This window comes from Crocodylus porosus, unplaced genomic scaffold (assembly GCF_001723895.1).
Source record: "Crocodylus porosus isolate Cpor-Errol unplaced genomic scaffold, CroPor_comp1, whole genome shotgun sequence".
NCBI lineage: Eukaryota > Metazoa > Chordata > Crocodylia > Crocodylidae > Crocodylus > Crocodylus porosus.
The window spans coordinates 147,357,007-147,369,467 of NW_017728886.1; the positions used below are offsets into that span (position 1 = coordinate 147,357,007).

The window sequence follows — 12,461 nt, forward strand, 5'->3', positions numbered from 1 at the left end:
GAACCTGATGGTGTTTAACACCGAAAAATGCAAGGTTCTCCACCTTGGGAAGAAAAACCTGCAGCATGCCTATAGGCTCAGCAGTGCTACACTGGTTATCACTAGAGATGAAAGGGACTTGGGGGTCATGATTGATGACAAGATTCAACTCTTATAAACTCCTGCAAGACCATTTCAGGCAGGACATGAGGAAGAACTTCTTTACTACCCAAGCTCCCAAGGTCTGAAATAGCCTGCCATCAGAGGTGGTTCAAGCACCTACTTTGAATGCCTTCAAGAAAAATTTGGATGTTTATCTTGCTGGGATCCTATGACCCCAGCTGACTTCCTGCCCTTGGAGCAGGGAGCTGGACTCAATGATCTTCTGAGGTCCTTTCCAGCCCTAATGTCTATGAAAATTTAGAATTGAGGCTCCTAATTTAAGTGTCCATGATTGAAAATCAGATTTAAGGTGCAACATTTAGTATTCAGATGAATTAAAACATTTGATTGGATAACCATTTAAAGATCTTTAGTCGCAGAATCTTAGGAGGGCAGCAGTCCAGAATCACTTATTATTGCAAGCCTTAACTCAGATCATGTCATTCCACAGCTGTGTTTACAAGTAGGGCTTTTGCAAATGCATGTGCCTACTTAGTTATCTGAACAGCCCCATATGTGAACAAACAGGTCATTGATGCAAAGTGTTACAGGAATTTTGCACACAAATTAGTTATGGAGTTGAACATGTGTTCTCTGGGAGAACACCTCTTTGTAGGTTATTTCATGAAAATTTATATTCTGTGCTTTAGAGCTAAAAAGCAGCTTGTCAAGCTCTGTGATGATAACGTTGCAAAATTACCAAAATCTCTAATGGTTTAGTAGCTGTACTAAGAAATTGAACCTGAAATCTACTCTAAAAGCTGTGAATGAGGTAAATCAGTAAAACAAAGGCAGTACCTTCAAGAAATGATGTTAATATACTATAATTTAGAGTTACAAACTGTCATGATCATGGATCCTGATTTTCTCCATTTAAAAATTGCAAAATCTCTGATAACTCCTCCCCCCCACACAAAATCCATGTTTTTCTTTGATTAAAATGAAACACCACTGCGCTGCCACCCCCACTGCTGCTGGGCAGGCAAGGGGTGCCTCCCCATGGCAGTGCAGTGCTCCCAGCAGTGGCACCAAGCTTCCCTGCCCTGCTCTGTTCTGTTGTGCCAAGTCCTGCCCACTGAGCTGCAGAGACCCCAGGGGCAGGGCAGGGCAGGGAGCCCCAAGCCCACAGCTGGCAAACCGCATCTGCCTGTACCCTGTGCACAAATCTGGGGGGCACATGCCCCTTATGCCTCCCTCAGGAGTATGCACACTGGTAGGGAGCCATCCCCGCCCTTGACAAGTCACCCATGGCTCCCTGCCCCGGCCCTGTGGCCTTACATTGTTGCCCCAACTGCAGCTGCAGCCCCTGAGCCCCAAGCCCCACACACCACCCTGGGTGGGAAGCAGCCCCAGGTCTGCCGAACTCCCTTCCTCCTTCCCCCACCAACTTGCTTGTGGGGAGCCGCTCTCATGCTGCCTGGTTGCCATGCATATGTGTGCACATGCACATGGCACCCCCTGCCCGATCACCCTCCACCTGCTCCCCCAGCCTCCTGCAGGCTGGAACTCTGCCAGGTTGCGAGGGAAAACGTGCTGCTTCCCACATTTTTCTCCTTAAAAAAAGTGGGGGGGGGGGACCCCAAAAACAAAAAACAGCATTTTACTGCATTTTGTGACAAGTGGAAAACATGGATCTGATCCCTGGTCATGAGGCAAAACAGCTCTCCCAAATTGTACAGTTGGTTCAGTAAAAAGATAAAATCAGAAGAAATTCTTGCCTCTTGGACATTTACTGGGCCACAGCTACAAGAACAAGCCAACCTGCATGAAACAAACAGTCATTTTCTGTGGCATTAGAGAACTGCAGATTCACAATGTAGATTCAGTTCCATGAGGAGGGGTGAAGCCAGATCTGAAAAGATTTTTTTTTTGCCATGTGGCTCTCAACCAGGATACCGTGGTACTCTGGGCTGTTATGAGATCCTTTGAGGGGTACCACAGGAGCTAGGGAGATCAGCAAATAAGGGCAGGCTCAGGCCCTCATTGCCTGGCTGCTCCCCTGCCCTTCTGTAAGGAGATAAGCCATAAGCACTATAGTAAATTAGTTTGAAAATGGGGTGCCACTCAGTTCACTGAAGTTATGGAGGGGTGCCTTGAGTCTATAAAGGTTGAGAACCACTGGTCTACACCAAAAGAACAGGGGAGTATTGGTTTTTAAAAATCACAAAGATAGTCTCCTTTTCGACCTTTATTTTGATTACCTTAAGCATATGTATTAAAGTTGTTGCATCAGTCACTATTTTGTTGTTCTTTGCTTTTATGCACTTATAAATCTCAAACATATCTACTCAGAAATTGGGTATTTTATTGTTCCTGTAATATGAAGCCTTTCAGTTGGAGTGGTTCAGACCTGTAGTAACCAACCAGCAGGGGCTATGGAAAGCACTCTACCCAAAACCTCCCTAGCATACAAAGGTTATGCAACTGCGGTTACAGCTCTCCTTATGACACTTTAGCCATCTTATTAATATCTAATCTTGTTGTATAGACCATTCCAGTGGTGGGTATACAGCCACTTATAAAATGCTGTTTACTTATGTGTATTATTCTGTACAGTTGTTAAATGATTAACATTAAATTCACTTAAACCTCGTAAAAATTTCACAGTAGATTGGGGCCCAGGTCATCAGCTGAATAAAATCAGTGCTACTTCACTGCAGTTCCAAGTGGAGGACCTCCCCCTCTGACACTGCTATTAAAGAAACATTACACCATTTTGATATTTTGAGACTTATTTTCATCTCTTACCCAGTAAATTATGTCTGTGACCCATCTTATCTATTCTATTTAGAATGCAAGTTTCTGGGGCAGGGATTATGAATTCTTCTGCTTCTGCACAATTCATGGAACCCTAAGAGTACTCTATGCCAAAGTATGATAAATTAATCATGAATATGTTCTTGCAGTTGCCAAGAAACAGCCTTTTTAGTTTGAATACAAAATACTCGTGGTTACCATCTTTGGCTCAAAAAGTAATAATCTCACTGATCTTCTAAGCCGTCTTCCCCATCCTCCCCAGGTCACTTCTTGAATTTTAATCATTATACAGATGGACATATATATATACATAACAGTGCTGGGATTCAAATTGGAAGAAACAACAACATGAAGATCAAAGATCAGAATCTGTATGTAGAGAGTTGTTCTGTCGGTGCACAAAACTCACGCATAGATTTTGAACGAACGGGTATATTTGGTAAGAGAAATATTCCTCTTTATGATTATTTCCACTAACAGTCTCTTTTTGAGAAATATCAGTAAGGTAATATAATGAAAACAGGATAGCTTGCTCCTTGTTGCATTCCGAAGGTAACTATTTTGGAAAGCTTTATAATAAAGCACTACAGAATAAACTAAGCAAGATTACTACTGTGGGTGGGGGTTTGTGTTAGCACTGCTTTACTGGATAAACATTTGTACCATTCACCTTCCCTGCCCATTTCATCCCCTCTCATATTCATCCCTAGCTGCCCTTATGAAACCTCAAGTTCATCTTAATCTCGAGCACCTATCCATCAATATGGCATACTGTGCAGTGGGCAACCGACCCCTGGCATAAATCTGGATATATCCATTAAGACTCGGTGATAAAAAGGAGAAAAGAGGAGGAAAGCAGGCAAGGATGGAAAGCTCTGACTGCTAATTCAAACATGGGAGTAGGCAGGAAGCTGGAAGGTTTTAAAACATTTTAGTATTTGCATTGGTCAAAACCATCTTAATCTCTTAGGCTGTGTACAGATGAGCAGGACCTGGCCATTTTCCTGCTTGGGGGGTGGGGGAAAAGGCAGCGTGGTGCACATGACAGGAGCATGACACAGGCTTGATCCTCCAGGGAGATGCTCTGGCTGTTGGCCAGAGCATCTTCATTCCTTCAGTTGTGCCCTGGCTTCTCCACCATGCCTAGAGCTGGTCAAGGGCAGTTTGCCTGAAGCAGAACAGTTTGCCCCTCAACAAAAGTGCACATACAGCATGACAAAAAGTACCAGCACAAGTTTGTGCTGCTACTATTTTTGCCCTTGCAAGCACACACCCCTGCACATCTGGATGTGGCCTTACCGTGTATTTTAAAGCTTTCTATAGCAAGGAATATTAACAATAGTGTCTTTCATCCAAAAAAGATTGTTGCATATTTCACGTGTTAGTTAAGCCTCATAGTACCACTGTGAAGTAGATTCTCCCAATTTTACAGGTGGTCAAAAAGAGTCAGAATGGAATTAAGATGTGTACCAGGGGAAAAAAAAAAGTTTCAGAAGCTGATCCAAGGATATAGATCCAGCTGTTGTGACAGCTAGTCCTCCTCTTTATATACTAAACCATACTGCCTCCAGGAAAACCTATACCTGTAATCCTGTCTTCCATCATTACCAGCAAACATAATTTGGGAACACAAATTTAAACTGGGAAGTTTAAACAATGCAGTTGTCTTATAGTCTTCTTTCTTCTGCAGACAGCACCACTATCCTCTCTGAGGAGCACTTGAATCTAGTGAGAGAGAACTTGGCTAAACAGTGGAAAGACTGTGCTCGTAGACTGGGTTTCACTAATCCAGATATTGAAGTAATTGATCATGACTATGAACGAGATGGACTAAAAGAAAAAGTTTACCAAATGCTGCAAAACTGGCTCATGAGGGAAGGTTCCCAAGGGACTACAGTCGGAAAGCTTGCCAGAGCCCTCTATGGATGCCAGAGATTAGATCTCCTTAATGCTTTGATAAAAATGAACCAGAGATAGGCCGACTTGAACCCTTGAGGAAATTGATGTGGTATTTTACCTGAAGAACCTTTCAGTGATAGTACAAAATTGGTCTGAAATACTGCCACCATACAAGACTTTTCTGGAACAAAAATTCTCCTGCCAAGCAGTATTAAGTGAAAATATCCTACAGCTCAAAACATTTAAAGCTGCCCTCATTTGGATGGAAGGGGGTTACTGTATTTGTTCTATGAATTACTTTTCCTGAGGTTTAAATAAGAAAATCAAAATACATAACCCTACAGGAAAAACTAGTGATGAAATAATATGGAATGTCAATTTGGGGAGGATTCGTACATCAGTTTTTCACAGAACTTTTGGACTGCTATCTTAAAACATATTTCTAGCTATATTCAGAGTGCCTTGGTGATGCCTAAAAGGAGCATATCATATATGCAAAGCTAACACAAATCAGTGCAAGTGTCTTAGATTGGTTCACTTTTTGAAAGTCCTGGATGGAAAGCAAAACCAACTCTATTGTACCTAAGCAGAGATGATAGTCACAAAAAGTCATCACGGCACACATTGCTTTATATTGATTACATTGTTATTATAAATGCACTTTTTATTACTTTTATTGAATACAAAAGTTTAAAGCTATGCAAGATATTGGTGGGAATGAAAATAGAGTGGACACAGAAAGTAGTATGTACGTTAGCACTGAAGAGCCTTTTCTCACAGATTTATGACGACCGCATTGAATGCATTCTATTTTCTGTTCTGTGTTCAGACTAAATTGAAGAGAAGGTAAGAGGTCTACTTTATGAAATATAATCTGTATCCATGCCTAAATGAGAATGTGGCCTGTGCAATGTTCTGAATATCAATCAGGGCATTTAATCTCAAGCTGATTAACCAGAAATAAAAGCATAAAATGTCCTAGCCAAACTGAAACAAGAGCATAAAACATTATAGACTATCTTTAGAGTACAGAACCAACAAGGAAGAATTATTGTCCCATACATTTGTGCATACTTGCCACAAATATTTAAACCTAATTGGAGCTTCTTTGAAGAATAGTACTTCTAATTTCACCTAAAGCCAAAAACAGAATGTCTAGCAAACTTTTTGAGCCAGCTATTTCTTCCTTTGTATACCGGATAGTAATAATGTGTTAACCTCTCACTAGCCACGTCTACATTAGCAGGAAGATGCGTTTCCCTAGGGACAAGTAGCAGTGGCACACCTAATGCCACTGCTGCTTGTTCCTGGGGAACGCCTATGCCACACACACTGTGGCGTGCAGCAGGTTCTCTTGGGTGGGCTAGAGGAGGCTGGGGCCAGCAACTGTGATGGCTTCAGCAGCTTTACCCAAGGTCCTCTAGGAGCTGCAGCCATGGTGCTCCTGCAGCAGGGAGCCTGGCAGCAGCTGGAACATGGCTTTGCTTGGCCAGGTTCTGATTTTGGGTTGTACACTGGTTTTTTTTCCAGTGTGGGGGTTTTTTGACCCCGGGATCTCCCAGGGTCAAAAAAATCCACAAAGCAGCAGCATGGGGGAATGCCTGCATGTGTGGTGTGTGCCACATAAAGCACGTCCACGTTCACCTGGATGCACCCACTGATGGCAGAAAGCTACTAGGAGTTCTCATAAAAGCCTAGTTCTAACAGGCTTCAAGCTAACTGCTTTTGAAACAAGAACTAGACATTTTATCAATAGCAAGACAAAAAATATAATTATAGCAAGTATTACCAAACCATGCTAACTTTAAAGTACTTATCACAAACAACAATAGCAGTAAAAGTGTCAGGACATTGGCTTTCATATACACTACAAACAGAACCCCCAGAAAGACATTACTCCAATTGCTGGCATATTTTCAAAGCGTGCTACCAAGTCTTCATTGCTATCACTCCCTATGTTAGGTAGGCTAAAGCTAGCGTGGTTACCTTTGCCTATGCTAAAATCATACCTTCATTTTGTAGCATAGGCATACTCTATGCTTTACAGTCCTTAGACTAGAGTGTATTATGCCAACTTGTAATTTGGAACTAGAAATGTACCGACTTTTCGGTTCTTGAATGCACTAGAAACATAGGGTGTCATTCTGTGATGAAGCATCACAAAGCACATGGGAGGGAGAATGTTCTCAAGACCTTGTAGTGTTGCACCTTGCTGGGAGGGTGCAATTCAGCTCCCTTTTAGTCAAGCACAACAAAAATGGGTCTCCAGTCACTTAATCTTCACTTCTCCCAGGATCCACATGAATCTTCTTTGACTCTGCTCCTGTGGTTCAACCTTACCCTCCTGAGTTTTCCTCCAGCTCCAGCTGAAGGATTCTTATTATGGGACACCAGCATAGCAGGCTAGCACAAGAATATCTGTATATATTATTTTAAAATTTAGGGCCAACTACTGGCTTCAGATAAACTATTCAGGACACTGACTAATGTAGAGGATAGGAACAATTCAAGAAAACTAGTGTCTACTGGAGGAGTTCATATAGGGGAGGGAAAGAAAAGTGATAACACCTTTCTATGTTCTGTCCACACGTCAGATTCCTCCCATTTGCAAACAAACATCAGGGTAGTAGTTTGTGCCTAGTAAGGCAAGTTATTTCTTAGAGATACCAAATAACTCTGAAATACTTCTGGCTTATAGTTAAATGTCACACTTAGGCTTCAGAGGTATACCATCATAATGAGATAAGCATTAGACCATTCAAATCTTTCAGAGCTATGATTTCAAGATCTCTGTAGATCCAAGCAGACAGTACAGGTGCCAGTAGCATTTGTTTTCAAGGTTTCCCTTCATCATCAGGCTAATTAGTGGCCCCGTTGAGACTTGTGAAGCGCAAGAGTCAATAAAAAAAAAACTTGATATTTTTCCATTGAAAGTTAAAAGTGTTTTTTTGTTTGTTTGTTTGTTTGTTTTTGGGGGCGGGGGGGAAGAGGGAAGAATCATTCTACAAGGTCTAGCTTCTTGTATTGAATCCACCAGGAGGCAGCATCTTTAAAAAATGGCCTTCAAAGTTTTATTCTGCCTTGAAAAACATGACAGGTCTTGTCTGCAAACAGACTTGGGTCTGGTATATATGAAATAAGGTTAAAAAGCAATTTAAATGAGCTAAAAACTCAAATTGATAATCATTATAGGTGGGATTGTGAACACTTATGATTATGTAACATTTCTTGTTCCAAAGCCATTTTCACTTTGTCATACTCAACCATTTGGGCTGAACTTTTCTAGCCCTAGGTGTCCTGATTCAGCTGTTTTTGAAAAAAAAAATGACTAGAGAAAAAAAAATGTTGTTGGGTTAGTGTTAAGTCTGATAATGATTTCTTATGAAAACCTCTTAGCACCTCAAAGCTATGCCACAGTGACTTGAATTTGGTAGATGACACATAAGCAGTAGGTTTTAGCAGCTAAAATTTCCCCACCATTTCATCCACACCTTCCTGTCACCCAGGAGCTCAGAACCAATTCACCCACAGGCAGAACCACATGAATGTGTCTATACTGCTCTGGCCCAGGACAGCAGACTAGAACAGACTACATCTGTTTGGAGTCAAGTATGCACAGCACTAATTCAAATAGTGCTGCTTTATACTGCAGACATACTTATACCATATCCTCCTCTACTGCTAGTTCATACAGAGGATGACAAACTACTAGTGCTGTCAGATACTGCGTTACCTGAATGGGCTAAAGATTGGTGCAGGGGGTCTGCAAATCAAAGCTCTTCCAATTATGTGGGTGTTAATATGATACTACATAACAGAATTTGGGGGACTAACTTGCTTTAAAAAAACACTTTGGAAACCACGCAAAGTATGTTAAGAGAACATTATTAAGGTTACAAAGTCAAGCACTCAAGAAATGGCAGAATATGGATGACCTTAATTTGGTCGCTTTGGGAATGTGCATTCTGATAGTCTTTTAAGTATATGATGGCAGTATTATTTTTCCCCAGGACCCCTACCTAATTAGGTGCACTGGGGCATAGCGCTCACTTAATGAGCAGCTGTCCAGTATTTTGTTTTCTCCTTATTGTTCAGTGTGTGGCCCTGGGCCTTGTTTAATGGAAGTCAGTGATTCTGAAAAGGATTTAGGGGTCATAAGAAGAAGTCATGCCTCTCAGTAAGTACAGGAGGTCAGATCAGATGAGCTAATGCTCTGTTCTGGCACAAAAACTATGAAAAACCTCACTGTGGCATGAGGTGTGGCCTCTGCTTTTTTATTGGGCAAGCTCCTGGATTTCTAGAATCAACAGCATGTGAACAGGAAATACTGGGGACAGGGCTCAAGCATTCAAAGGGGCTTTTTCCGTGTAAGTCATCAGTTTGCCAATGGGAGGCCAGAGGGAACAGGTGGCTGTGGCTTCAGCTTCACAAGGGCCTTTGGCAGGGGACAACCCCAGCAATCTCATGGCCTTGCTGCAGCTGATCTTCTCATGGTTTTTCCCCTCAGTTGTTTTGAGTATGAGAACGTAGCTCTCCACTTGAACATAAGGAGGAAGCCTCTTGGGGGGGGATTCTCCTTTTTAGCCTAGCTTTAGCCAGGGAAACAGTTTCTTTCCAACTGAGGATTCTGCATTTGGAATCACTAAAGCTTCTTCTACACATTACAGGTATTGTGCGATTAACTGGTTAACTGCACAGTTACCTGGAGATCAGCTATGTGTGCAAAGTGGTTATCACAATAAAATACTCCAACCAGCCATAAAGTTAGACCTCAAAAATGTGTACTAACTTTATAGCTAATTAGTATCAAACATTAATTTGTACAATGTAGCAGGGTTTCTCCCCTGTGGCTGGGAGCCCCACCAGTTTCCCACATCCCCATCCCTGCTCCTGGGGGTGCGTGGTGTTCCCAGCCATAGGAGCTTGCTTCTTGCCAGTGCAGGGGGAGCCTGGGATAAGGCTCCCCTGTACTGGCAATAAGGCACAATGTGATCTTACTCATGCTCCCACAACCTTGCCATGCACTTGTGGCATGGCAGAAGGTGCTATTGTGTGAATAATGCATTAGATCGCATTGCGCCTTTACTTGAATGCATTGAGGGGGTCTCAGAGTCTTCTGAGAGTTGTCTTCTTCCATTTCCTTTTTTCATCATTCCCTCCTTCCTCTCTCATTTTCCCTTCTTTCTTCATGATAGATACTCAAATGTCCTTTTGTCAGGCCTCAAAGAGGTGGATCTGGATGAGTGACCTCCTCCAGTGACAAGTATAATCCGTTTGGCCCCCCAAGTAACAATGCTCAGAATCTTGCCCTTCCAAAGCTCAACATTAGGTGGGTGGGCATGAGGGAGGAAACATAGTAGCTAAATTTCTCCACTTTTTTTTTTTTTTAAACAAAAGAACAAGGTCATAAGTCCTTTTTCTGATTTTTTTTTTTTTTAAAAACACCTTTTCTCCACAGCCTATGAATACTCCATGATTCTCTTGAATGCACCGATTCTTCTAAAATCCTTGCCAAATAGGTTCTGTATACATTTCTTGGTTTGTAGCTCATTGTGAGAGGGGAGGCAAGAGCCCCCACAGCACGTCCCAATCCACCGTCCAATGCACTCCGATACTCACCACAGGGTGAAGATGAGCGGCAGCTGGGGAGAGACACTGGCACAAGTTCAGCAGTTCTGGAGCTGCCTGAGCCTGTGAATTGGCAAGTCCCGGGCATGGCTCCAGAGAAGCATGAGCTGCTCAAAAAAGCAGCCAGAGATACAGCTATGGCCCCGGGGGAGAGGAGAGCAGAACACCAGCCAGGAGATGCCAGCTGTGGAGCCAGGGAGCGCCAGCCCTGAATGCAGGGAGAAGAGGCTGAGCATCTGCCAGAGGATCTTGGTAGATGGAACAAGGAACCCAAGCCCCAGGAATGGAGGGACACTGGGGAGCTGCTCCATCGGGGAGGCAGTCCCCCCGGGACACCAAGGAGCAGAGCCACAGCCACACCAGGGAGCACAAGTACTGTGGCAGGGAGTGGCGACAAGGGACTGCTGGCACCCTCGGGCAGCACGGCAAAGAGGGAGGTACAGGAAGCTACAGAGCCCCGCGTGGGAGTGGCAAGTGCCACTGGCTGGTAGGACCATAACTCGACTAAGGGTCAGCCGGGCCCCAGCAAGGTCACGCCAGGAGAATCAACGGAGGCTGGGCACAGGGCAGCTGCCTGTCCCCATGCCTGGTGGGAAGGAAGGAATGGATGAGCCCCATCCCCCTCCCCAAGTGACCAAGTGGGTCCAGGGAGACTGAATCCCAGGAGCCCTTCAGTAGATGCTGGACACTTTTCAGTTAAGTTTTCCTTAGTTACAGTTAGCCACAGCCAGGGCAAATTTAGTTGTCTTCAGGTTGGCTCTCGGCCAAAGGAAAGACAGCCAGGAAGACCCAACCCATTTTGAGGCAGGCAGCACAGACAAGGTGAGATCATCCAGGGGAAGACCTGAAGTAAACAGCATTTGCCCAGGCTGTGGATGTTGTAAGGGTGGGGTAAAGGGGAGGTTGGAGCCCCACAAAGAAAACCAGGGTTGAGACCCACTTTTGGGCCACTTACAGGAACTGCCTCCCCAACAACAAACAGAGATGTGGCAGGCAAGTAGGAGCAGCACCTGAACCATCTAGGTGGCACCAAAGCCCAATCTTACCCTGATGTCACTAGGGGGCGAGGCACCAACCAAGAAGGGGCCAAAGCCCTATAAACACCTACAAGCAACATTCATCTGCAAACATATTATCAAAAGCATTCAACATATGTGAGCTGTATTGGTTAGCATGAAAAGTCAAGGCTCCTAGATCCAGTCTCTCCTAGTGGTTTTGAGATAGTGTCCAAAGGGAAAGAAGGATTCCTGCATCCTATTCCTAACTCTGATACTGAATGATACTAAATTTGACCATAGACAAGTCACTTTACCTTGCTTGATCTCAGTTTCTCCATCTGTAAACTGAAGAGAACAATCTTTTTAGAGGCCTGTGAAAATCTAACCTAGACTGCCTACACAGCATAAGATAACGTGAGGATTCGGCTGAGGCATAGCAGCTGAACCTGCAGATTGGCCCCTGAAGGGCAACCAGGAGGTCAGGTAGATAAGGGTGGTGCAGGTTACTGAGGCATCAGGTTGGGGTCTGGATCAGTGGAGTGGACATCTGAGGGATATAGTCCAGGGTGCAGGCCAAGGTCAGAAACCAGGAGAATCGGAGCCAGGCACCAAGTTCTAGGGAAGAACCAAGATCACAGCCAGGAAAAGCTGAAGCTGAGTCAGGAGCCAGAGGAATCAGAGAGCTGGAACCAAGTTTCAGGGGCAATCCAAGAGCAGGGTCAGGGAAGCAAAAGCCAACGTCAGGAGCCAAGACAAACAGGGACAGCAGTGAACACACAAGGCTTGCCAGAGCAGACTGAGGCTGTTGTTAAGGCATGTCTGCAGCCTGAAGCTGCAGGTGCACTTTAAAGACTCAAGTAGCACCCTCAGCAGCCAATCCAGTTATAGAGGGCTGGGGAAGTCACATTAGCCAGGGATAAAGGTCAGGTGTGGAAGCTCAAGGGCTCAGCCTGGCTGGGGCTAACTGGCTAGAGACCCTGACAGATATAGTTTCATAGTTTGTAGGGTCAGAAGGGACCTGAGCAGATCATCTAGTCC

The 12,461-nt window shown here is 44.0% G+C and overlaps 1 protein-coding gene across 4 annotated transcripts in view; it reads left to right on the forward strand.

Annotated features, from left to right (window-relative positions):
* Positions 1-5,585, forward strand: part of RIPK1 (receptor interacting serine/threonine kinase 1) — a 52,600-nt gene extending 47,015 nt beyond the window's left edge. For 2 of the 4 annotated variants that reach the window (XM_019542612.1, XM_019542583.1), the window contains 2 exons: positions 3,161-3,337; positions 4,589-5,585. In XM_019542612.1, the coding sequence (XP_019398157.1) occupies positions 3,161-3,337; positions 4,589-4,875 (464 nt within the window). In that variant the 3' untranslated portion in view covers positions 4,876-5,585. The remainder of the gene's footprint in view (positions 1-3,160; positions 3,338-4,588) is intronic. The other 2 variants (XM_019542593.1, XM_019542602.1) reach the window with 1 other exon arrangement.
* Positions 5,586-12,461: the final 6,876 nt, after the last annotated feature.